Source organism: Eubalaena glacialis, chromosome 18 (genome assembly GCF_028564815.1).
Source record: "Eubalaena glacialis isolate mEubGla1 chromosome 18, mEubGla1.1.hap2.+ XY, whole genome shotgun sequence".
In the NCBI taxonomy this organism is placed as follows: domain Eukaryota; kingdom Metazoa; phylum Chordata; class Mammalia; order Artiodactyla; family Balaenidae; genus Eubalaena; species Eubalaena glacialis.
The window spans coordinates 37,198,766-37,225,773 of NC_083733.1; the positions used below are offsets into that span (position 1 = coordinate 37,198,766).

General features: G+C 51.4%; 1 protein-coding gene across 3 annotated transcripts in view; it reads right to left on the reverse strand.

Moving 5' to 3' along the window:
- GPT2 (glutamic--pyruvic transaminase 2) overlaps positions 1–21,135 on the reverse strand; it is a 34,163-nt gene extending 13,028 nt beyond the window's left edge. Inside the window, exons 1-7 of one of the 3 annotated variants that reach the window (XR_009697862.1) lie at positions 21,010–21,135; positions 20,513–20,776; positions 13,266–13,355; positions 11,065–11,173; positions 6,624–6,757; positions 4,249–4,492; positions 261–340 (exon numbers count right to left, since the gene is read on the reverse strand). Coding sequence is in view for 2 of the 3 variants with exons in the window: in XM_061173362.1 (XP_061029345.1) it covers positions 261–340; positions 4,249–4,492; positions 6,624–6,757; positions 11,065–11,173; positions 13,266–13,355; positions 20,513–20,755 (900 nt within the window). In the remaining variant the exon portion in view is untranslated. Of the gene's footprint in view, positions 1–260; positions 341–4,248; positions 4,493–6,623; positions 6,758–11,064; positions 11,174–13,265; positions 13,356–19,513; positions 19,572–20,512; positions 20,777–21,009 lie in introns of those variants that run through there. The other 2 variants (XM_061173362.1, XM_061173363.1) reach the window with 2 other exon arrangements.
- Positions 21,136–27,008: the final 5,873 nt, after the last annotated feature.

Sequence of the window (27,008 nt, forward strand, 5' to 3'; positions counted from 1 at the left end):
AGACCCTACCACCTTTTTACTTTTCAAGTTTAAAGTAGTTTGGGTTAGATTTCTGAAACTTATAACCAAGATTCCAAACCAATGTTGGGATGATTTTTGGTCACAGTCTCACAGGGTGTAACACTGAACATCCTCAACCTTGTTAGAATCTCTCTTCCAACACCTAGAAAGTTCTCTCTGGCTATAGAACCACCAGGCCTGGCTCCCTCTCCCAGAAGAGAAAGTGCACCCTCACCTCTGAGAGCCAAGGCTGCTCTTACCTCATCAGCCAGGAGAAAGAGCTTCTCCTCCCAGGCAAAGTGAATCACGTCTTCTATGCACTTTCTGCTCTGCACCTGACCTAAAAAGTCCCCAAACAAAAGCAGAAGGTAGGTTGTAATGCTGTTTAAATTGTCCCTAGGTAAGAACCCCAACCAGAATCACTCAGGTATCTGTGTTCCCCGGGACCCTGTGGGACCACCCTCCCTAGCTGCTGTGACTGGGGGGGGTTCAGTCAACCTCCAGGGAGCCCCGACGGTCAGCCCTGTCCCTCTGACTCACTTAAGCTGGGTATGTGGAGGGAGCAGTGTTTCACACCCAACTTTCTTGTTATTTTTATTGGAGGTGTGTGTGTGTGTGGGGGGGTATATTTGCATTAATCTGTGCTGGAGGGCAAGAAGGCATGAAAGCATCATGGAGAACAGGAAAATTAAACTGAAGGAGTTAAATCATTCAGCCCCACTCCCCTCCTTACCCCACAGCGGCAGCCAGAACTACACTGGCTACACCTTCTCCCCACACAAGCTCCGTGAGGCAGGGACAAGGTCTGTAGGCTCAGTGCTGACCCTCAAAGCCAGCACTCAGCAGGGCCCCGGTAAATGCTGTGGAATGAGCTCTAAATGAAACGAGCCTGCCTGCCAGCTCTGGCTTCTCCCGGCAGCAGCTACATGGGAGCTGCGCCCTCTGAGGATGCTGCCGGGTCCCCCGCAGGGTCCCTGCCAGGGTCTCCCTTCAGGGCTTGACTCAACATTTCATCCATCTTAGAGAAATGAGTGCCAGCCAGCAGCAAAATACTCACCCATCAGTTCACAGGAAATACTGTGGGTTTAGGTGGGAAAAGGAACAAATGCAACAAGGTAGAAATGAACCTTTTCCCAATATTTCCTGAGGCCCACTATAAGTGTGGCACTGGGATATCTGACGTGCTCACATAGCCTCTGGGAAAGCACTAGTCAGGCATGCTGACTTCTCACAAAAGGCTGTTTCTTTACTACACATAAATGTGCATCTATGGATGTTACATATATGTATATATTTATGTGTGTATGTATGTGCACATGTGTTATTTATATATGCATCTATATCTTGATGCAAACCAGTATGTAGAGTATGTTACCTTCTTGTTAAAAATAAAAATAACTATATTCTTGTCCATGTAAGAATAACAAGAATAAGTCTTAGAAAAAATATATAGATGTATCTTATAAGAGCATGGTATGATTCAGCCAGGATTCCAGACTTAAACCGTCTAAGCAATGAACCAATTCCTTTACTAAGGGACCAACCTGTCTCCTGCCAAGAAAGGGTCAACTGGGCTTCCTATGAAGCAAGCTCATGGCTCTGGGAATTAGGAAGGGTAGTAGCCCTGGATGCTACAAGGAGCCAGCTGCTGTTCCCACAGACAGACAGGAGCTGCCTATCCAGGGGGCTGAGCCTGCCTACAAATGCTGCTGGTCTTCTCTCCCAGGGCTGCCATCCCACAAAGTGTATCCTGTTAGGATGCAAGCAAAGGTTTGAGCATCAAGAGCATCAAACCATGTGTACATAATGCCAGGGGGAGTGCTAAGAGAACTGAGCAAGGGCCAGGCCTCAGGAAGCCTCCAGCTCAGGAGAGGAGAGGAGACCTGCTGTGCGCAAATAATCCCCGTGATGTGAGCGATGCAAACTGTAGGACAAGGACAGAGCTTACTTCTCTCCAGTGCCTGGGACGAAGGAGTCACTCAGAACCTGCCTGCTGAGCCCATGGAGGGACAAACACACGTGGTGGTACAGGAGGAGCGTCACATGGGCTCTAGAGGGGCTGGGCACAGCCGTGCCCAGCAGGGGGAGACATGAGCCCACCGCACAAAAGAGGTGGCTCTGCTGTCGGCCTCAAAGCTGGGGAGGGGTCTAAGTGCCCCTTGCCAGAGGCCAGGCCAAAGGAATTTCCCACAAACTAATGGGGATACCTGTTGCCGGCACCAGCCCTGCATCCTGCCCTTCTCTGAGTAACAGCACTCAGCTGTCCTAAGGGGGAACTCCCTCTCTTTAAACTCCAGCAAGGGACATGGGATACAGACCCAGCCAATCAGCCTCAGTGATTTAACCAGGTCAGGCACGGGCCGGTTGGCCAACGTGCGCCAGTGAGAGTCTGGCCTGCGGCTTTGGCTGAAACTATGGGCAAGGCTCTCTGTGGAGGACGCTCAGGTGCTGGGCAATGACTGGAACTGCTGAAGGCCACTCCCAGGATAGATGCTTCCTGAGAAGGATTCCAACCCAGAGAAGAGCAGAGCTGGGAAATGGCCTGGGGTTCCTATGACAGTGACGCTGATTCAAGTGTGCTGCTTTACCCTGGACTTCACAGATCCACTCCCTTCAAGTCTTAAGATGAGTTTCTGTCTTGAATCCCAAAGAGCCCTGTTAGCCACTTACATCCAGTCCATTTTGACACCTTTTAGCCAAAGTGGTCACAGTGTGTGGTTCAGGCAAGATACATGGTTATCACAGGTAGGTTTCTATTTTCCATCCCTCATCTTCCAATAGCTGATTTTCACCCATTAAGACCCCAGAGAGGGAATTCCCTGGTGGTCCAATGGTTAGGACTCAGTGCTTTCACTCTCAGGGCCCGGGTTCAATCCCTGGTCGGAGAACTAAGATCCCACAAGCTGTGCAGCATGGCCAAAAAAACCCCCAAAACTGCTTATATTAACATATACTCACATGACTCCCCCACCTTTGACCTAAAACAGGAAAGTCTCTAGTGCAGTTATTTCTCCCCAGACAGCCAGGTGAAGATTTATGTAAGCACCTGGCCAAGAAGTTACCAACCCTATGATATAAACTAGGTATACAGAGTATTTCCTAAGATGTAGGACCTACTACTCCAAGTTTGGGACCCAGTGGCATCAGCATCACCTGGGGGCTTGTTAGAAATGCAAATTGTCAAGCCCCACTCCAGCCTAATTACATCAGAATACCTAGAAGTGGGGCCCAGCAGTTTGTTTTTTTCTTAACAAGCTGAAGTTTTAGAACGATCATCCTAGGGCAGTGTTTCTCATCCTCAGCTGCATAGAATATTGATGCCGGGGGCCCCATCCCCAGAGATTCTGAGGTGCAGCCTGGCCTTTGACCTTTTTAAAAGCTCCCTCTGTGATTCTAATGTGCAACCAGGATTGAGAACCCAGCTCTGTCATTTTCCTACTGAACCATGGTTAGACCCTTCATCCCTTCCCCCAAGCAGTTGGTGGAAATAAACCAGGGTGGAGGGCAGCTGCACCCATTTTCTGCACTCAGGAATTCAAGCGGCGCTTTCAGCTGACTGAAGCATCATTTGATGTTCCCAAGAAGCAGATTCCACAATCAACTCCACCACGCTTTGGCCCTGACCCAGTTTATCTCAACAAAGGAGGAGAGAGGAGCCCTTGTTCTCGGCATCCGAATAGCATCGGGGGCACATGAAGCCAGCAGCCCGGAAAGATCAAAACAGGCAGAACTGTGCATTTTTTTTTAAAGAAAAATACGCAAAATTAGGAGTGATTTTCAACTTCTGGAATCAGGTTTTTTTGGTTTGTTAGCTTTTGTTTTTAATATGGCATTTCCTTTTCAGGCCTCAAAGTACACAGTAACGCTGTGTCAAAGAAAAACAACGCACACACCAGCAATCTGAAAACTGGTTCAGAAAAACAAGTAGGAGTAAGGGTAAAATGAGGCCTATGATTAATGGTGATGGTTTGTGCGTGACCTCAAAAAGAAGATTCTTTGCAAATGCAAGAACAGGAGAAAAACTGGTCTTAATACAACCTTGCCCAGGAAAATGCCTGCATTTGCTCACCTCCTAAGGTGGCCTGCAGCAAATTTTATGGCTTTATGTTAGCAAATCTGAAGTTGGATTGGGAACCTGGAAGCCAAGAGAACTTCATTGTTTCTTAGAGCTTTAGTGTCCAGACATCCAGTACTCCAGCCACCCTGCCCCTGCTCCCCAAGAAACTGGCCAGGGAGTAAAGCACAGACCTGTGGGGTTCCCGGGGTTGATGATGCACAGCACCTTGGGGTCACAGTGCTCTTTGGCCTCCCGCACGGCCCGCCGGAGCTCATGCACGTTCAGGGCCCAGCAGTTGTCCTCATCCAGGTAATAGTTCACCTGGATGGCATCGAGTTCAGAGATGACCGCCGAGTAGAGGGGGTACTGCGGGATGGGGATCATCACACCCGTCCGTGACTTGCCACCCCCGGAGACCAGGATCTTCAGGATCGTCTGCAACCAAGAAGTCACATCTTGCAAGGCCACCGCCACTTCCCACCCGCGGGGGCTGACCGGCAGCAGGCAAGCTGGAAGGCCCCAACCCCCGCCTTTCACCAGCCACCCCACTGCCTGCCTCCAGTGCAGCCCCATGGGAGTGGCTGAACTTCCCTGAGTCTCACTTTCCTCATCTGTAAGACGAGGTCTGCTGTGAGAAATAAGCAAAATGTTTTAAAGTTCTCAGTACAGTGCATGGTATGTAGTTTAACACGCAATACTTGTTAGTATTTTTTAAAGAGGTCTTTTAAAGCAGTAGCCCACAAACTGGCCCTGTCTCAGAATTATTCTGACCTCACCCCTGAAACTCATTCTGTATGTCTGGGGTGGAGCCCAGGAATCTGTTTGGTCGGTGGCCCAAGGCTGGACAGACCCCTGAACGAGGAATTGTTGAAATGGGATAAAATACCCAGCTATGGCCACCAGGTGGCGCTTCAACCTGGCTGTTTCCAAAGCTGAGTGCGCCCTAGGTTCATAGGATTCCTGAGAAACCAGGCCTGGGGAGTCCTGTGGGGCACTGGTGGAGGTGGCAATAATTTACTGTATTAATAAGCCCAAACTCTTCTGGGCGAGTCCCCACCTTACACACAGACTTAGCTCCTTTCTCAGGTTCGGCTCCTTGCTGCAAGAATGCCACTGGATTAAAAACTGCAATGACTTGATTCTTTCACTAAATCTTGAGGACCCCTCCCCCCACCCTCCTCTGGAACCTCTACCTGTACCTGGGCTTCTCTGGGAATAGAGAGGTGCCTTGGCAGAACACAGTGGAAGATGCCATGGTTGGGAGCCTGAGTCCAACACTAGAATCTCAAATGCCACAAGAGGCTGACTTAGAGCTGGCAGACCACCTAAGGTCTCTGGGCCTCAGTTTCCTCCCGGGCTCCAGGAAGAGTTTAATGCATTTGAAAGGCTTTAGGAAAGGACTAAAGCATTTAACAAACAACAAAAACAGGAGCCTTGGAAGTCAAGAGACACAGATAAAGATAACTCCATTAAAGGAAGGGTCAGACAGGACAGGCTCCCTGAGTAGGGAGAACAAAGTGAGTGGACGGCACCCAGCACTGACTGGGCACGGGCGCAGGGTGCTGGAAGGGAAGGGAGGCTGCAGGTTCCTCAGGCCCTGGGTTCAGCCCCTTCTGCTATGGAACACTTGATACCAGCCCCTCTTCACCTCTTCCACGGCTGATATCCAGCCCAAGCCGCCTCTTCTCTTGCCTCCTAAACACTCCCTTACATCTATTATGCCCCCTCCTGCCACACTTAAAGCTTAAGAACCTAAATCTAATTATGTCCCTCCGCCTACTTCAAATCCTTCAGTGGCTGCCAGGCTCTTAGGACAACAAGGCCCCACCTGCCTCCCAGCCCACTGCTGGTAACTGGCCCTCACCATGTGTGCTCATCCCCCCTGACGCTCTGTTTCCAGACACACAGCCTCCTTCCAGCTCAAGGTCTCTGCATATGCTGACCTTCTGCTCCGAACCTGTCTCTCCCCTGCCTTCCTGAGTTCACAGGTACGCAGCTTCCAGACCTCTATCTGTTCAGCCTTCCTTGGAGAAACCTTCCTGCCCTCCCCAGCCCCCCAGGTCAGAGTCCCTGCTGCTCCCTCCTGTAACACTTTGTCCTCTTCCAGAAGAGAAACTGAAAGCTTAAGATTTGACATGTATTTATGTGCTATTAATGCCAGTCTGATCCAGCACTGATGTGTAAGCAGAGGCCAAACGTGTTTATCTCCCCAGCACCTGGCACAGTGCCTCGCAGAGGAGAAACACCGTATGTGCTGAGTGAGAGAAAAGGCCGATGTCGCCAGGAAGACGGGCACCCTCGAGTGACCCCTGACTCTTCCCAGCTGGACCTGCTGGTGCCACTCTGGAGGGAAACTGAGGCTGCAGGGGTACCCAGGTTCATGAAGACTGAACAAGGTAAGGACAGCAGGCTACCAGGGTGGGGCAGACAGCAGCGACCAGAGGGAGGCCAACCTCTCCTCCCAGGCTGTCCCCCTGCTAGCAGGCTCACACACGCGGCCCTAACATGCAAGGCTGTTCTTCACGTGGGTGAACGGTGGACAACAACAAGCTACCCTCACACGTACGGAAATGCCGTCACTAGCTCCAGTGGTCAGGTAAATGTTATCCGGGTCTGCAGGTACACCACCATCTCTCCTGGTGATATAGGCAGCCACATCTTCACGGATGCAGTTGACGCCCTGGCTAGCGCTGTAAGATCCTGTTAAGACAGCAAGCAAGACAGTGACTAGAGGCAGGATGTCTGGCTCCATAGAGACTGTGATATCCATATAATTAACTGGGAGTGGGAAGGAGGGGGAGGTCAGGGAGATCTCAGTGTGGCCCTATTCTCACTACTCTAGGCTCTGGAACTGTGGCAAGCTGCTTAACTACCTATCTGGGCTTCATCCACCCATCCTGTCATCCATCCATCTACCCACGTATCTGCCCACTCACCCAGCCATCTGCCCATCTGCTATCCATCCATTCATCCATACATCCATACATCCATTCACCTGCCCACCCACCCACCCATCTGCCCTCTGTTCATCTATCCACCCACCCACTCATCCATTCATCCACCCACTATTTGCTGAGAACCTACTTACACATCAAGCATTATTCCAGGCCCTGGCTTCTAACCAGTTAAATGGTGCCCATACCTGCTTTACCCACCCTACTGGGATTTACACGTTCTATGACAGTATGTACCATTACAGCTGGGACTGCTATGCTTTCATCACTGTTGCCTACACATGGTTCCACAAAACTTGAGAGAATGGTCACCCCAAAATGGCACCACCTGCCAGCCCAGGAATCCAGAACCCTGACCAGCACTAACCACAGATCCCCTGGGGCTGTGAGGCATGACCCACCTACCCCCACCCCATGCCAACAGCATGCTCAGGCTGCCAATTAGGATCAAAACCCAAACCACCGTTTACATGAAGTTCAAAAACAGTGGTGACCACTTTGGGCTTGGGGGTATTGACTGCAAGGGGGCACAAAGGAGCCTTTTGTGGTGCTGGGAATGGTCAATGTCGTGATCTGGGCAGGGGTTACACAGGTGTGCACATTAATATTTGTGCTTTTTACTGTTTGCGTAAAAACTTTTTCAAAATGTCAAGCCACTACTTCTGTTTTTAAAAAGAAACTGAAAATAGGTACCTGCACATGCACAAAATCTCTCTGGAAGGAGACTCAAACTGGTGAGGTGAATTCTCTGGGGAAGTGAACCAGGAGGCTTGGGGTCAGAGATGGGAGGCAGATCTTTCACTCTATATCCTTTTATACCATTTGAATTTTATACCACATTTAAAGAAAACCAGCTCATTCCTTCTAAGACTACTGCAACAGCACCACCAGGAGGCAGGATGGAGCTCTGGAAAGTGGCCAGCTCTTCTCTGGGTCTCAGTGCACAGCATCCAAGGCCCAGCACCCAGGAGGCGCTCGGTTTCAGGGTCTGTGCAGCACTGGGCTTGCCTTTCCCCTCTGACCAGTTGTAAGTGGGGGAGGGGGAGGGGGAAGGAGGCTGGACCACTTCTCTAAGGTTCAAGTGGCAAACATCAACAAGTATCAAATCTGGGTGGTGAGTACAGAGTCTTGTCACATTATTTGGGGTATAGAATGCATTTGAAATATTTTGTAAATAAAAAAGTGGGGAGGTACAGATGCCGGTGTTAGAGAATCCGTCTTCTACTGGATGTCTTATTTGATATTTCTTGAGCTCCCATGCTCAGAAAGTTTCCTGTGCTCCCTATTTCCCTCTGCCTTCTTTCAGTGCCCTGCCCTCCCCTCCACTCCATGGGGCCTGGCCATTTCCACACCAGCTAAGCCTCCTCTTCTTCCTGCCTTTAGTTCACCTGCTTCCCTGAATTCCCAGACCTTCCCCCACGGGCAAGCTCCCTGCTCCTGCCAGCCACAGACTTCCACCTTCTGTTATGCTCTGAACCACACTGATCCTTCACAGCTCAGACCTAGTCTCTCTCTAGGAAGCCTGAGATAGGGCCCCACTCCAGCCTTTCTCCCAGTCTGTGATTTCTCCAGTTATCTTATTTTATACAGATGAACCCCTGCCTCCCCATGTTGACTTGAGGGCAGGGACCATCACCTATTTCTTCTGTTCATCTCTGTAGAGCACCTACCCCTGTGTAGGACTCTGCCCTGGGACCCATGGCAACCTACCTCCCACTGCCCACAAACTGGCACCATCTGCCAAGCCCCCAGCGCCATCGCACCCAGACCCTTTCACTCGATCACACTCAGTTCTTAAACCTCAAGGCCTTTGCACATACCATCTCCTCTGCCTGGTGTGCATTAACAGATTCTCTTAGTCATCTTCCACATGAATTTGAATGCCAGTTTCTCCTTAAACCCTCCCTCTACATTAGAATCCCTTGTTATAACCCCACAGCTCTCTGCTCTTTCTCTGAGAACTCATGAAAACTGGGGATTATGTTTCTGTGTTAATTCTTTTTAATGTTTGTTTCTCCCAAATCTGACAGTGAGCTTCACGAGCACAGAAACTCCACCTGCCTTGTTCACCAGTGTCCCTCAGGGCCTAAAGCAGTGCCTGGTACACGGCGTGGGCTCAGAGAGGAGCTTGATGAGGGCATTATCTCCCGGCTCCCACCTCCCCCAGGTGTGTCTAGGTTTCACCTCAATCCCACTTAAGGTCCGGGACACAACCTGAGAACTGGATTACTCATCAAACAAAAAATAAATGAAGCCCCAGTAAGAAATAATTTTAAAGGGCATGATAAAAACACGTCCAGGTGAGCCCTAAGACCTTGTGTACACATTTTATAATCTCTCCGTGGGCCAGGGTCGCCCTGGGCATACTGACATTTTCCATTTCCTTTATTTTTGTGGGCAGGTGCTCAGGCTGCCCAAGCCTTAGTTGACAGAGCACCACCCCCCATTGTCCCAGTCTTGGCCAGGACACTGCCCCTCCCCCCACGATGGGCAGAAACAGGTAGTGACCTCCAGGGCGGAGCTTCTCCACATCTGATAAGGGGCACAAATGCCAACCTTCCTGCAAACCCGGGAGGTGGGTACAAAGTATCTCCTAATTCAAGGATGAGGAAAGAAGCTCAGAGAGCACCTACCTCACCTGTCCTCCTGAAATCCTCAGACAGAACTCAGTGCAGGTTCCCAAAACCCCAAAGGCCAACAGTCCTGACTCACATGGACATGGCCTCCCAATGCCATTCTCCCAGCCCTGGCTGACACAGAAAAAACTTGTCGATGAGGCTTAGTGCATGGAACAAGATCCCCTCTCCGTTCCCCAGACGTTGACATCAGACATGCAAAAGCAAACCCCCTCCCTCCACCTACGGCTTGCAGTTCCTGGAGTCTCAGGCCCACTGCCATGGGTCTTCGAGAAGCGCCTTTGTCCTCTGGGCTGGGCAGAGGGTGCAGGAGGAAAAGAGCCTGGAGGCCAGGCCTCTGGGCTGGCCTCTGCCAGCTTGTGGTTTAGTCCTTGCCACACAAGGTGCTGGCCCACACCCCAACCAGGCTGGCGGGCAGGGAAGCAAAGGGAAGCTGGCCCCTTCCTGAGAGGGACACTGTGAAGGACACAAACTTGGACAGAGGGCTGGTAGGGTGACTACAGCCAGGAAGGTAAGCATAGGGCTCTCCATAAAGGGACAGAGCAGAAAAGGGGGAGGGGAAAGGCAGGGAGGTGACAGAGATGCCAATTGTGGCTGATCCCCTGCTGAACAAGCCACAAGAATCCCTGTCCCATGTTTTGAAACATTCAGGCACAAGTCCTAAAAAAGCCCTAAGGACAACGATTTTCCTCATGACAAAGGAAGCTGGATTCCCTATGTAGGCACTGGGCTAAGGAATGAAGCAAAAATAAACAGGAAAAAAGAACATGAGATGCGAACAAAGAGCCAGAGGCCCAGAGGCTGGAAATCCATCTCAGCAGGGAAGGGAGAGATCATTTTCACATCTACAGGGCCTTCCTCCATGGAGCCCTCTGGTGCTGGGGGCCGAGGCTGGGCGTGGGCTCCCAGCACAAAGGAGCACAGTCCGGTGACGGGAACGTAACACACAAGTTGGGGGGTGGGCGGCACCTTCAGAGCGAGGAAGCCACCAAAAGGGGGCCACAGGCACCTCACAGCGTGGCCACAGGGAAGTGAGAAGCCGGGCCAGCGGGGCATGTGCCTCCCTCTGGCCTCCGGCTTCGGAGGCTGCCTCGGGCTCAACCTTCTGCTCTGAGGGTGGGCTCAGCATCAAAGCCAGCTCCCAGTGTAAACCCCAAATCCAGCCAAATGCAGGCTCTTGCGCCTGAAGTGCCCCAATCCACCCAAAGATGGCATCGACCCCATAAGCTCAGCAAACAAGAGGCTGACAGAGCACGGACAAGAAGAACATTGTCATTTACTCTGCACGTCAGCCACCCCACACACATTCACACACTCACTCAACGTGTACCCCTCCACTCCGGGCCGAGGCCCAGGCCCCCGCTGAGAACACACGTTCTTTTCACGCCCGCTGGGACCTGGCAAGTCGGGGCCTCACCCAGGCTGTTCCCGCCACAAGCCTGTAGGATCCGCCGGGCTCGTTTCTTAGCATCTTCTGGGAAGCTGGGGCTGTCCAACAGGTTTGGGTAGGTACAGAGTGCCATCACCTGGAGGAACAGAGGCATGGGCTGGGCTCCCAGCACCTCCCACCCCGGAGGGGCACAAAGGACTCCGGGCAGGCGACGGTGTGAGACGGTGTGAGATGACAGCTCTGAGGGACAGTGCCGTCACAGGCCTCTCCACAAGGGCCCCGGCCTGTGGGGGCCTGGGGACAGGCGGGGAGGAGGACAGTGGACGCTCTGCAGCGGAAGGGAGATGGTGAGAGGCAAGGTCCATGATGATCTGGGCCTGGGCAGAGGGCGGGCCACCAGAAGAGGAGCCAGGGGACAGAAGGAGGCTGCTTACTCTGCCCCACCTCCTCCATAAAGGACAGCAGCTCACATACCCAAGGCCACAAGAACCAGGGGTTCCAGAGCAGGGGGCTGGGGCTGAGGAGGCAGGTGCACCCCAGATGACAGGATTGCACAGACCTCTGCCTACAGCCCGAGCACCCCCCATCACCCCTTTTCCTGGCCAGAACTGAAAACCGAGTCAGCTTTTTCATCTCTGTAACAGAGAAAATCACCCTAACCTCACAAATTAAGAGGATTAAGCAAGGAAATGTTTGCAAAAGTGCTGGCAAACCCCCGCTCACCAGGCAAGTCTAAGCTGGAAGCTTAAAAGCGGTGCCAGGAGCACTGAGGCAGGCTGTGGCTCACGGCTGGGGGACTTTGGGCGGGCGCAGCCTTCTTGGAGCCCGGCTTTTCTTCAAAAAGATTTGTGCAATAGGCAGTGACCCAGACTGCCCTCCTCCCTGGGGTGCTTGTGAAGGCTGGAGGAGGCCAGCACCAAGTGGGAGAGGCCGGGCCTGCCATGGCCAGCGGCAGGGTTGGATCCGGGAGTGTGCCAGCCAGCCAGAAAAGGCTGAGGCAACAGGAGGCGCCCCAGGCACATGTGGGGAACCTCTGCAGAGGGAAGCCACTTTGGGCCTCTCTTCTCCTAAACTTTGTGCTTCCAGGACGAGCTTCCAGGACGAGCTTCCAGGATGACCAGGATGCTCTGACCTCCTCCCGCTCCACTTCCCTGGCAGAGCCACTCTGTCTGGTCTGATCCACTTCCTCACCACGGGCCCAGCTTGGGGCCTCTGACATTCATGGGCAGCTGGCACGCTCCTGAGGTCTGCAACAGCGGCCACGGGAGTCCATGCAGTGGACGTTCCTGAGGTCGTTGCCAGCCTTGGTTCTTCTCCCCCATACCCTGTGTGAATTCCCTGAGGGGCTGCAGGCTGAGGCCCCGGGGCCCCCAACACCCCTCCACCCAGGGAGCAGGGCAGGATCGCCCCTCCTGTGTGCCAGTCCCTGCAGCAGGAAATACAGGCAGGAAAAGAAGACCAGGGCATTCAGCACTCAGCTTTCCTGCCTGCCCCAGCCTGCCAACCTTAACCACACAAGGACCAAATTTTGCCCCATTCCTTCTCCAGGGAAAAGCTTTCCCTGTAGCTGGTCTCCAACCTCTGTCTAGCAGGCCCTGGAGTACTCTCCCACCTTATCTTTTCCCCTCTAGCCCACCAATCCCACAGTTTTGGCCCATGCTGCATCCTTGCAGTTGGCACTCAAACTGAAACACTGAAATGTGCCTCTTGAGGGCCTTCATACTCTTCATCTCATGGAGTCCCCCAGCAGTCCTCCAAGGCAGTGTCTGGTGATCTCCATTTGCCCAAAGCCACCCAGCTGGTAAGCAGCAAAGCCAACACTCAAACCTGGGGATTCGCACTTGGGAAGCCATACCTGGACCCCCACGTACCACCTCCCAGCCCACTGGGCCTCTACCTCTCCCATCTACTCTCTGATGCCCTCACCAACCCAGTTCCGAACGCAGCATCCAGGACCATGCACCTGGGAGCCTTGTATACTAGAGCATCCTCAAAATGGGTTTAGGAATTTTAGACAGCTTTGGAAGGGGAGGAGACTGAGGGAGAGAACCAGTGGGGACATCAGGCACTGGAGAGGGTTGCTACTTCAATGGCACCTCCCTGTGGGATTCTGGTGTCTGCTGTGTCCTGAGGGAGCTGGGCAGGCAAGGAGGCAGAGGTAATGTAATGGGCCTGGCTGGCTGGTTCCCTGCTGTCCCAGTGGCCTCTGTTCCTGAGGGCCAGCTCACCTGTCGGAGGAAGGTGATTGGCTGCTGGCCCATGGCTTGGGCATCCCCGATGTTGGCACGGATGACCTCAGTGAATGGTTTTTTGATACCCTGAGTAGAGAGAAAGCAACAGGTGGTTACTTAGTGACTCTCAGACGCTGGATTCCAGAGGCCAAGCAATGCTGAACAGGATATTAATAAGCAGCCCTATTCTGAGCCTTGCAGGTGTCAGGCACAGTGCCCTTGATATGTTTGGTCCCATTTGACCTTCATAACCACCCCTATGAGGAAGGGCCAGTATTGGGTTGGCCAAAAAATTGGTTTCGGTTTTTCATAAGACGTTATGGAAAAATCCGAACGAACTTTTCAGCCAACCCATATTAATCCCTTTTTACAGATTAGGAAATTAAGGCTTCAAAAGGCTACCCACTTTCTGAAAAGGCTAGAAGAGCTTTCCTGGGCTGCCAGAGCACCCTGAGGCAGCTGCAGGTCCACGTTGACCCTGGGGCAAATGTGGTGGGAGGGAGGGAGGGGTCAGCAGCAGAAAGCATCAGGGAGAGGATCCCACAACTGCCGGCTCCCTCCCCCCAAGCGCAGCTCCACCTCCACCCCTAAGTGAATGACTGGGGCACTGCAGCCACCCTCCCCTCCAGAAGACACTGATCAGCAGGGACCTCTCGGGGGTCATTCTCTTGCAACCCTGTCTTTGCAGGATGAAGAATGTGGGCTGATTTTCATATTGAAAAAAAAAAAGCGTCACGGATGAAAAGACTGGCTGAAGAGCAAAACTGAGGCCACTGCCTGAGCAATGCGTTTAGCACAGAACAGAGATGGCAGAGAGAGGAGGAACTCGGAAACCCTGGCAACAACGTCACTGGGGAGGTGACTGCAGGACACCCCGGCTGCTGCTAAGGAGAAAATGCATTTTAGGCGGAGAACTGTGCGGATCTGGAAATGTGGGAACTCCACGCAGCTCCCTGATAAATCCAGAATTAGCCACTGTAAGAGTTAGAATCAACAGCAGGTTCAAGGACCTCCCAGGGCAGCTGAAAGGATTATCTGAGACAAACAGTATGAAAGTGCTTGGCAGAGTACAAACATCATCATCTTACAAAGCTGCACCAGGAACAAGGTCACAAGGGTCATGGTGGAGGAAGAAGGCGGTGGGGCAAGGGGTGGCAGTACCAAGGGGGGGCCTGGGTGGAATGCCTGGCCACCTTCCCACCTCCAGCTGCCCTTTCCCCAAAGGCTCCCTAAATACAAATTTTAAAGGTACAATTCTATGGTTTTGACACTTGCCTTCTCCATTTCACAATGTGTGCATAAAAGCAACTTTAGAAAACTTTCCCTTTTTTAACTCACTAATATACCCCTTAAGTAAAGACCAGTGGGCTTCGGGGATGAAAGCAGCTGGTGAACAAGTCTTCCTGACCCTCATCTGCCACTCCTAAGCCCCTCCCATACAGAAATTCTCCAGCTGCTTCGGGAGCCAGGAGGCATGGGGCGCTGAGGAGGGCACCCCAGAATCAGCGCTGGACCGTCATAAACAGGGCCTGATAAGTCTCCAAAAGCTATGTTTGGTGGCGGGTAGGGGGGAGAAAGGCCTTTTAATTCCCTCCTGCCCCTTTTACCAAGTTCTTCAGGGCTGGCCAATATGGAAAGACGTCTCAGGGGGCCAAGGCAGGGGGACAGCACCACCCACTGCCCAGGGCTGGGCTGGGGTGAGGGCAGGCACCCTGGAGACAGGATGTGGGGCATGTGGCCTCAGGGCTCGTCCCACAGGTGGAGCAATCCAGGCCACTGTGTGCAAAGGGGCAGACCTGACCCACCCCTTGGCACTGGCCTGGGCTCCTGGCACGGGACGCTCTGTCAGCCTCACGCAATTGCCACGGTCCCCCAGGCCTGGCCAGCTGAACTCAGGTGATTGCCATGGTGTGGGCACAGTCCATTCTTCAGTAGGGAGTAAATGTGTCACAGTCGAGGGCCAGGAACTACAACACACAGCTGCGGGCCCTCAGCCGGCTCAATGCAGGGAGAGAATAATGCCTGGAACAGATCCCTGGATGTTCCTTTCCGTGCCCTCCCCCTGCACTGCTCAACCAATCTGGGGCCTGCCAACAAGCAGCCTAGGAGCATTGAGCATCTCCTTTCTCGGGTCTGGGTACCTATGGTCTCCAGACACTTCGCTATGATGGATGAGCTGCAGGGTGGGAAATTGGCTCCTCTGAATGGGCAGGGGACCAGCCTGCCCAGCCAAGGGCCACCACACAAAGGAGACTCCTGTATCTAGGCACTTGAGATCTACATGGGTTGGGAAATACCAAGGAGTCAGGGGCAGACTCCTGCCCACAGTGACTCATCCAGGCCTGCACGCACACCCAATGACAACCTCACCTCAGTCCCGCCCTCGGGAGCCTGCCAGGTCAGCACATAGCTTTCTAGTTCCAATTCCCAGCATCCTAGAGCCCACCTGTTTAACTCACCTGCACACATCCTGCCCAGAGCTGCCTCCCTGTGGGGCACTGAGATGAGAGCCAACACAGGGGGGCTCTCTTCCCACAATTCAGCTCAAGGAGGGCTCAAGGAGCAGGCCCCCAGGCTCTGGGGATGGCATATTTCAGAGGGTGTTAGCAGGGAGAAGGAAAAAGGAGTTAGCATTGTCCTTCCCAGCTCACAGGCCCAGCATTAGGACAATGGACAATTCTAACAGGCACAAGGCAGTTTCCTCGAGGTAGGGATGGCTCCTGTCATTTCATGTGACATGCGAGTGGGAAGGTTTGGTAGGACGGTTAATCCCCAGAGAGCCTCCCTCTCGTTCAACAAACACTTATGAATCATGCCCTGTGACAGAAGTGGGCAACACAGGAGAGGCCACCACCTTCAGAGCCCAGGCTGATGAAGAAGTGGACTCAGAGAAGGGAGAGAGGGCACAGCTGGCTCCAGGCCAGGAAGGCCACGTGAAAAGACCCCAGGGCCATAAGCAGGACTGGGCAGGCAGGAAGCCCAACAGAGAGCTCCAGACGGAAGCCCCAGAGACAAACCCAACTAGTCCCCAGGGTCCCTGAAAACAGGTGCGTTGCACAGCTGAGGAAATCGAGGCTCAGCACAGGGTCTGGCCCCGACCATTATGACAAGCAAAGTTGGAAGAAACCGAGCCAAACCTATACAGGCCTGTGATTAAGAGTTGAGGTGGGAGCTCCAAGGGCTGAGTTTCCTAACCATGGAAGCAGGGAAGGCTGGACGTAGGTTCCTGAAGTCTAGGGGCCTGTGGGAGGGTCAACCGTAGAAGCTGAGGTTTGCAGGGATGAAAGCTGAATAAGCTCCAAACAGGATAATTCAAGATAGCAAGGCTAAGGCCCAGGCAGGAGAGGAAACCCCAAAGAGCACATTCCTAGACCCAGAGACTCAATACGAAGGCAAGGAAAGAGTGACCCTTGGTACTCTCCCCAAGCAACTCTCATTAGCTTGAAAATGAAGACTCTTAAGAGTTCTGACTGGGGAATTCCCTGGCGGTCCAGTGGTTAGGACTCCACCCTTTCACTGCTGAGGGCATAAGTTCAATCCCTGGTCGGGGAACTAATAAGATCCTGCAAGCCATTTAGTGCGGGCCAAAAAAAAAAAAGAGTTCTGACTAGCTTCTAGCTGTTCAAAGCATCATCACTAAACATCTCCAACTAGTCTTTAGGAGAAATAAATTGGGCCCTTTTGCAGAGGAATAACTGAGGCCAAGGTGCTCTGAATGACTTGTCTGAGGCCCACAGCACATAAAGGCAAAGCCCAGGATGCAAGTCCTTGGTGACTTGGGCAGGGTGGGTGGGTGGAGGCTTCATCCAAATGGAAGCCTACACTACAAATTTCTTTATTTTAAGATAGCATCTAAGCTCTAAAGAAAATGACCGATGAGATTTCACCTCTTGTGATTGGCACATCCAGAGTTTCCAGACTTAGTTCTTAGCTAACAGTAAGGCGGTGCTACAGCATTCTCCACTTTTACCTATGTTTAGATGCAGCACACACTGATGTTAACAGTATTCAGTTTTTCCCTTCATAAATGTTTTGCCCTGACTCTGTGTACTTTTACAAACAGAAGCCTTCCTGTCTCCAGTTATGCCAACCTCCTCCCTTCCCCCAGTAAAACAAGGGAAAAAGAAGTAGGTTAAGGAGGAACAGACAGATCTTTTCAAAACTCCTACTAATGGCAGCTTATTTTTAAATGCTGCTCCCAATGAACACCAGGATCTGAAAAGCTGATAGGTTCTCCCACTGAGAGCTGCTGTCAGGGAGAAACAGGGCCTCCCTGAGAGCACACAGCCCAGGCTGGAGGAGAATGGCCCCTTTCACACACCCACTTAGTCAAGTGCCCCTCCTCCTTCAGGCTCTCCTGAACATTCTCCTCCACTCCTACCACCAAGCAAGACAGACGAGACTTGCCTGGCAAGCCACCCCACAGTCAAAAACCAGAGCCACATTGACATATATACACTACTAAATGTAAAATAGATAGCTAGTGGGAAGCAGCCGCATAGCACAGGGAGATCAGCTCGGTGCTTTGTGACCACCTAGAGGGGTGGGATATGGAGGGTAGGAGGGAGGGAGATGCAAGAGGGAAGAGATACGGGGACATATGTATAACTGATTCACTTTGTTATAAAGCAGAAACTGACACACCATTGTAAAGCAATTATACTCCAATAAAGATGTTAAAAAAAAAAAAACAAACCAGAGCCAGGTGTCCAGCCGATCAGCCGGTACTATTTACAGAGCACCTGGTGAAATGATTCCATAAGGCAGCTTAAAGGCCTTCAGATGGACAAAGAGGCACAAAAGTCAGGACTTGGGGAAAAACCCTGGGCCCACCAGACCTTCCTTTTATAGACTAGGGAAACCAAAGCCCAGAGAGGATCGAAGATTCACCCCAAGTCACTCAACTCCCTACAAATCCCATCTCTAACCAAATCGAACCCTTTAAAATAACATCAGTCCAGTTTTGATCATTAGAGTTCAAAACAGAGGTAGAAAAACTGAAGCTGTGCAAAGCCAAGGCAAGCCAAGCCAAGACAAAAAAAAACAAAAAAACAAAAAGACTGGGAAAATATGGCTCTCTCAGAAGGGGCACTGTTTAAGCTAGCAAAATGGAAAGGCTGTCTTTAAGAGAATGAAAGGTTTAAGCAAGGCTATGCTGGCTTGGCTGGGGCTATTATCTCCAGCACCAAGAATCAGGCAACTGAGATTCGACCAAGTGAGAAGAGAATAAGAAAGGATGAATTTGAACGAAAGCACTGGAGAATGTAGGTAGACAGAAAGAATGTCTCAACTTACTCAGGGGTAGGACATGGCAGTGGGGCCATCTGTCCTAGAAATCACAGGGTGTTTCCAGCCCAAATGACCAAGAAATTTCTCCACCTCAATGATGGAGCCATACGCTGTTGGAACACCGTCCTGGTTCCCCATTGCACACCAAACTTTGCACCATAAAGTACTGAGCCCAGCACACAAGACTCCAGTCCCCCTTTTCCATCTTATTCATCTACCATATCTCTCTGCCAGACAGTGCTCTCCAAATGGCACCAATTCACTTCCCCAAACGCCCAGAACTTCCCAACCTTCTGTCTTTGCTCACAGCCCTCCTTCCACCTGGAATGCTCTCACATTTTCTGTGCCTGCTAAAAAAATCCCACCAATCCTTAAAGAATTGGGGGAAGAGAAGCTCAGGCCCAGAGGAAAATATGGCAATCAGATCCCTGAAGGCAAAGACAGTGTCCCCTTCTGCCTTAATCATCCTTGTACTTCATGGAGCCCACACGCAAGCTGCTATTTAACAAAAGGCAGAGATAATCCCTGGAACCCCTACTAGTTCTGGAACCAGAAAAATCAGTTGTAAAGTGATAAACCGGAAACAATTTAATCTCAGCCTTAACAGGGAGACTGTTGTCTTAAGCAGGGCCAGCTCGAGTCTGCCAGATATCAACAAGGAGCAGAGCAGCAAAAACCCGTTTTCGCTGCCTGTGGCCCACCTTCGGGATAGAGAGGCACAGAAACCGAGCCAGCCTTCTGTAGGCCAAGCTTTAAACTTAGCCCTGCAAGGAGTCAGAGGGAGACACTGGACTCTGACTTGTCCAACTCACTGTTTTGAGTCAGCAGAACTGAGTGTCCCAACAAGGTCTCAGCAAGCCATGAGCTCATCAAACCCCCAAAGTCCCCGCGTTAATGTAACGGTCCCACCACGGCTTCCTCCCATGCATTCAAGGAACATTAAGTGGCCAACTCACCCCCAAGACATCCAGTTCTGGTGCCTGTGAGAGCGAGATCAAGGAACCCTCCCCCGCTTCTGGGTTAGAACTATTTTGAGCAAGCAGCTGGGTGACTATTTCATCAGTTCTTACAAATCTTAGGAGTGTTTACTTTTTTTTACATTACCCTCTTGACTCCGCCTCCTGAATTCCACCTGGGTTAGAACTCTGGTATCTTACAGGGGCATCTCTTACACCCACCCCAGCCGCCCTGGTTGCAGGGAGGCAGAAATCACTACTGGGTGTGTGGTCACTTTACACGCAGCTATGAACTCAAGTTAAGGTCCCAGCCAGTCGGCCACCAGGAGGAAGAACGTCCCAGGACCACCCTACCAAGGCCCAAAAGGCCCAAGCCTCTGCTACCCACTGGGAGAACAAGATATGGCTGTCAGTCAGGGTTCCAAAGGGGGCCTAAGGGAAGGAATTGTGCAGGACACTCTGCAACAACTCCACTTTTGTCAGGGAATCATTACTGGCAGAATGACCCAAAAGGTCTCAGACAGAGAGAAAAAGCTTCGGGAGCAAACCCAAGTCTCCTCAGAGCCTTCCTCCCTCACCTGGTACCTAATGTGATCTCTGAAATTCTGGTTTCTTTCTTTACTGCCTGTTGTTGTCCTCACCCCCCCCCCACCCCACCCCCCCCATGGATCTTGGTTCCACGCGGGTAGGACGGCCGCATAGCAGGCAGTGCCTGGCACTAAGGGCAGCTCAATTATAACTGATGAATTCAATTCAACAAGTGAACCGTATCTGAGGGCCTTTCTTTGTGCCAGGTGCCAGGCACTGGCGGGTGAAGGGATGGGGGGAGGGCATTCTCTCGTTTTAGCCAAGGTGGGACGAATGAAAGAGCTGGCCACGCGGGTGGGAGGAAGTCCAGCGGGCGAACGCCAGCAGGGGACAGCTGCTACTCTTCCCCGCACCAGTGCCCCCTAGCCTCCCAGGGCCCTCCGCCCCACGGACCCTGGCGCCAGCGCTCACCCTCTGCAGCTCGAGCTCGATCTCGCCGGCCTTGAGCATGATGGGTCCCCGCACCGCATACTCCACCGCCTTCACCTGCGGGTTCATGGACTCGAGAGTAAGGATGCGGTCGCGCCGGCTCCGCTCGGACCGCACCTTGAGCACCGCCGAGGCCTCGGCGGCCGCGCTGCTCTGACCGCGGCCCCAGGGGCCGAGGGTCCGGGGGTAGCAGCCCCGCCGGACCAGCGCCGCCGCCCGCTGCATCGCGCGCCCGCCCAGAGAAACCTTGGGACAAAAAGGGAAAGAGAACAAACACGTCACGCACAGCCCAAGGCGGGCACGCCGGCACCCGTCCCCAAGCCCAGCCGAGGGCTCTTTCAGCGAGCGGTGCCAGCCTGGCTTCTGGGACGGGTGCCCATCCCCCGTCGACTCGGACCCTGCACCTAGCCGCTGCAGAGCCAAAGCGCTGCACGACAGGGTTTTGCAAAGTCTGCTCCCAGTGCATGCATGCAACGTGCCTGTCGCCACCTGGCCACCCCCTCTTCTAGTCCGGCTAGAGCGCGCGCCTAGAGCTGCTCCTCGGCTCGAGCGCCCGCAGCCGCATCCCAGCTCCCGCAACACACGGCCCCTGCGCTCGCACACCCACAGCCGGCGAGTCCGCCCGGGCCTGCCCGCTGGCTCCTGGGCCTTGTAGTTCCCTAGTCTGTTTACAGAGCAGGTGTGGAGAGCTGGCCGAACTACAAGTCCCATAGTGCCCCGCGCTGGCCTGATCGGGGGCCGGGCAGGAGGCGGGAGCGGTGGTCTGGAGGCTGGGCGGGCTCTTTGTCTGGCAGAGGGGATGCGGTGCCGGGACGGGTCCTGGCGGGGTCTGTCCTTCTCAGCCTTGTGCGAATTTAGAGCTATTTGCAGCTTCTCCCTGGAAGCGCATCCTGCATTCCCCCCTACATCCCTTCCCCCAACACCTGCAAGGACACAGGCTGAGAGATGGTGCAGTCCTCGCCCCAAGTTTCATCATCCAGGGTCCGACGGTGGCAGTGGCCGCTCTACGGGGGCTGGTAGGAAGCGGGGCTTAGGAGTTTTGGACTTGACTTGCCACTCTTACCCCTCTCAGCGTCGGTTTCCTTGTCATCAAAACGGAGATCAGCTCACAGCCTCTAAGGAATGTCGTGAAAATTAAAGGACCAAGCAGCTGGTATATACCAGGTGGTCAGGCTTCCTGACAACTCCATTTGAAACGCTACCACACCTCCGTTACCTCTATTAATTTCCTTTCTACACCCATTAACCATGAAAGCTACAGAAGGCAGGGGCAGCGTTTTTCTTGTTCATCATATTCACAACACCTCTGAGTGTTCGCAGCACATAGTAAGCACCCAGTAAACGTTTGCTGAAGAATGAATGCTCAGCGCATGGTAACTATTATTTTGGAAAAGGTACCTGCAGGAAAAGGCATCCTGGCTTACCCAGAGTGAGTGCAGGGCAAGAGTAGGAATGGAAGACAACTGTTCTGAGACAACAAAATCGACAGAGAGGATGTGGGAGAAGTCACTTCTGTCTCTGGGCCTCAGATTCTCTATCTGCAAAATAAGTTGGATTAAATGACCTCTGAGGTCCCTCCTGGGCTTGGAAATTCTGTGTCTAGGTGTTTTCAGGCAGATAAACAGTCCAGAGCTCCCTCACCCCAACAAACAAACACACATTAGATTCGTGAAAGTGGGGGGCAGAAGGAACTTAAAAAACACAGCAGTGTAAGGGAGAAGATACTAGAAAATCTGGGTTTGAATATAGGTGCATATAGCCACTTACCACTTGGCTGACTTTGAACATGTTGCTTAGCCTTTGTAAGCCTAGTTTCCCCATCTGTGAAATGGGGAAACAGAAACCAAAGATCGCGCTGAGAATTCCTATGTTAGCAAACTGTCTTGGCCTGCTGAGGTCCCTGGAAAGTTATTTGGGCTTCTCATCACTGGTTCCACCCCCAGCACCTGTGTCTCCTTCCTAGCCTCTGTCTCAATAGCTAGGTATTCAGTCTCCAGGTAAAAGATTCTCCCCTGGGGAGCTTAGCTTCTCTAAGGACTCCACTGCCTTTAATGTCATATTCTTACCCGCTCTGCCCACTTTGGGGGCCACACACCCACATGCTCCTCTCCACCTCCAAAACACGCTTAACCTTGACCTGCGTATGCTGTAAACACAGTCCCTTCCTGCTGTCTCCACCCCTGATCAGAAGGGACAGTGGGCTGGGAGGGAGGGCGGGCTTAGGTGAGCACAAATCCATCTGCGCAACTGAGAAAAACAACACCCAGCACATAGCCCATCTACGCCCAGCACATAGCCCATCTACGTGGGCTCCCACGTCACCATTGTAGAAAACTAGTGTCCCAAATATGTCCTTTGCCAACCTGTCATGATTGCATGAGAAGAAAGCTCCCTTACTTTCCTGTGAACCACACTTCACAATTTGCAAAGCACTTTCTTGCCTATCACGGAGTTCGAACCTGATAGACATCAATGAAAGAGAAAGGGCAGACATTATCCCTATTTTACAGTTGAAGCTCAGAGAGATTCAGTGACTTGTTACTTAATCTTTTCAGGTGGCACAGGTAAGTGTAGAGCAGGAAGTGTGATTCCCAACCCAGTGCTGCAGCCCATACACGCAGAGACCAGGCTTGTGTAGCTCTCTGGGTTTGGAAATTGGAGCTGCCCATTGAAATGCACTGAGCCCTTAAAAGGCTTTTGGGTGGTAGTCGTGGTGATGATGATGGTAGTGGTAATAGTGTGAACTCTGCCTTTATTTTGCCTCTAGACCAGGTCAAGGTAGGGCAGGAGGCAGGCTCCTAAATATTAAAGATAAAACCTGATTGAAATAATCATAAATGCCCTCCCTGTGAGCTAGCTGAGAGATCCAAATACACAGCAAGCTCTTGATGACCCACACAGTTGCGAAAGTCATATGTGTGCAAGACATGGTACCAATCTTTTATTTCTTTCCTCAGTAGGTTTTTACTGGGCACCTACTAGGCGCCAGGTGCTGGCTGAACTCTGGGTCTATAGTGAGTCTCACAGACCTTCCTTGCCTACACAGAACATACAGTTTCTTAGGGAAGGCAGACATTCATTGCACACACAAACATGATTACAAGCTATGATAACTGCTGAGGAGTTTTATGAGCCCTTATAGCCCAAAGGTCTGAGCAAAGCTTTCCCAGAGGAAGTGGCCTGAAAGCTGGAGCTGCCCGGCAGCCTGGCTGGATGATGAGGGATAGCAGTACTGGCACGTGTGGTAGACACAGAGATGTGCCCTCTCACCTGTCAAGGGAGAACTTGCCTTTAACCAAGGGGTGCGGTCAGCAGACAGCCTTGCACAGCACCTGCACAGAACCGCCTTGTGAGGTCACCGTCACACCCTAACTGGAGACGCCTGTGGGACATGCTGGAGCAGTATTTGCTCCAGGCCTTCCCCAGGAGGTTGGCCAAAGCTTTGGCAGGCCTGCATCATGGTTTTTCTTTCTCTGCCTGATCCTGCTTCCTCCCACTTCCTCTTACAGGAGTGGATTCCTAATATCCATCTTGTACCTCACACTCCATCTCAGTGTCAGTGGTGAGGTGGACAGCATCCCAGGCCAGGGATCACTGAAGGCCGAGAGGTCTGAAGACCTCCAAGAAGGCTAGGGTGACTGCAGGTCAGACAGTGAGGGAGGGGCAGGACTGAAAGACAGGGGTCAGAGGTGAGCAGTGGTAGGACAGGCAGGCCAGGTCCTGAATGTAAGAATTTTGGTTTTCATCCTAAGAACAATTAGAAGCCCCTGAAAGGCCTAAAAAATTAGGGAGTGACATGATCATATTTATGTTTAAAATTCTGCTGTATGGAGGATGAATTTTAAGGGGGCAATAGAGGGTGCAGGAGGATGAACCGTGGCACAAATAAGGTCCAGGGTTGGCCTGGACTAGGATGTGGGGTGATGGGAAATGGGCAGGCTCTTCTGCATCCCTAGAACCTGGAATGATACCTGGCACACAGAGGTTCTCAGCAAATTTTTGTTGAATGAATGAGGAAGTCAATTCTACAAGGTCCATGCTCTCAAGGTGTTTGCAGTCCAACAGGAGATGGGCAGCACGTGAGTGCTGAATAGAGACATTTCACAAAAGCAGTATTTGCAGTTCAGTATTGCATTGATAACATTTCAAAACAGATGCAGACACGTTATGGTCTTAGCAGCTGACTCAACAAAATCCAGGTATTGGAGAACAAGGAGAGGGAAGAGTAGAGGAGCGAAAGAGAAAGAACAGTTGTATAAGCTTCAGAAGCAAATACAACCTCCTTTATTCAGAGTGTGTCTGTTGTTCCACATTCCTTGATTTCGTGCTCCCTGGTCTTGCCGGGATATGAGGACTCTTTGACTTTACTTCTTCCATGGAGGACATTTGGGAAAGATTTCAGAAACAGTCCAAGGGACTAATATAAAGAGAATCCTTAGCAGCAAACTCAATGACCTCAGCTATTCAGTGCCCAAAGCAGACAAAATATTAAGCAATGGCTCAAATCAATACTTCCAACTGGTTTACCCTCTGAGTTTTCCCAGATATTTCCTTCATGAAGCCACAGAATCTTTCACCTAGAGAAGATTGCAAAATAGTTTTGGGACTTAGGAACTTAAGAGAAAAAAATATTTATGCAATACCATAAGCCCTTGTCATTTGTTGTTCTCATTTACTCCTTTAGTTTTTGGAGTTTTGGATTCTAATTTTTTTAATTTTTAAATTTTTATTATTATTATTTTTTGTGGGGAAGGAAAATGCAGCATTTATTGTAAAGGCGCCAATACAAGGAGGATGGGTGACTAGTGCTCTAAAAACCCTGAACTCCTGGATTCTAGTTCTTAAAGAAAGGGAATCTGTTTCCTATTTTATGCCTGGGGAAACAGGCACAGATTATCTGTGATTTAGGTTTAGCATCAGGGTGGCCTGGCCCAAAGCTTTCTTTATTAGTAATAATATTATTAAAATTATAGCTAGTAGTTATTAAGCATTTTTAATGTGTCAGATACTGTGCTTAGCGCTTTACTGCATCATTTCATACAAGCCTCAGAGCAACCCTAACATATTTACTACTATGATCCCTATTACACAGATAGTAAAACTGATGTTCAGAGAGATTGGGCTGCTTATCAAGATCACGTAGCTAATAAGTGGCAGAGCTGAGACCTGAACTTAGGATCTCAAAGGTTAAAGGCTCAGTCCCATAAGACTGCCCCCACTTGTGACACTAGCCACAAATGGAGTCCCCAAGCTACCTGCCCTTGTGCCCAGACAACTACAAACTCAAGGGATCCCACAACCCCTTGCTCAGATTCAGTAATTCTCTAGGATGACTCAGAACTAAGGGAAGTTCTATACTTATTATAACAATTTTATTATAAAGGATGTAACTCAGGAGCAGCCAAATGGAAGAGATGCATAGGGCAGGTATGGGGAGGGGAGCGGTGGCATGAGAAGTGGAGGAGGGCATACCATCCTCCCAGCACATGGATGTGTTTGTTACCTTACCAAACTTGAGTCCACTTGCTGATGCACCTCAAAGCCAATCTACTGACACCAGGTTGTGGGAAGGAAAGTACAGCATTTACTGTAGGGCATCACAGCAAAGGAGTGGGGAGACAAGCCTCAGACCCATTCCTACTTGGTCTTTGAGTTCGGGGTTTTTTTAAAGGGGAAGAAAAAAGAGGCTGAGATTAATCATCGTCTTGTGACATTTCTTGATCATAGTTTCGGGAGTCAGGATGTCTCTGGTCAGGTGGCCCATGGCCTGAGGGGCTCATCCTGCCCTGGAGAAACAACCTGAGTTTGTCGTTAATGATGAGATCTACAACCGATTTTAGTACGTTAACAATGTTATCTTAATGATGTTACCTACAACAGCAATTTTAGTCATCTGACTCTGGTTGATTAGTGTTCAGTTAGCACAGAATTGAGGTCAGAGGGAAAAAAAGGAATAATGTTTTGGACAGAGAGATTAATCATAAACTCGGTAAGGGATCTCGGTTTTAGGGGGACTTGGTTTCACGTTCACCAACCCATGACCTCCCCAAGGCTCCCTGTTCAAGAGTTTTTAATCAAGGTTTCATTACATAGGCATGATTGATTACATCATTGACCACTGGTGATTGAACTTAACCTCTAGACTCACTCACCTCTCTGGAGTTTGGGAGGTGGGGCTGACATTTCCAACCCTCTAATCAAGTGCATGGCCAACTCCTCTCTTGAAAATATCTAAGAGCTCACTTTGAGCCACCCTGTTAGCGAAAAACTCCGATTCCCAATTCCCCCATATACACAGCAGCTTTTAAATGTTTTAATTTCCCTAAGTGTCTCACCCTGCTTTTTAAAGGGATGTAGGTGGTATATTGTATTCCTCAATCAGTAATCTTCTGCCCCAGGCATATGTGGGTCTGCATTCCCCCTGTGGCTTTCATGAGCCATGCCCACTGCTGCCCACAGGTTTTCCCAGCCTGAGATC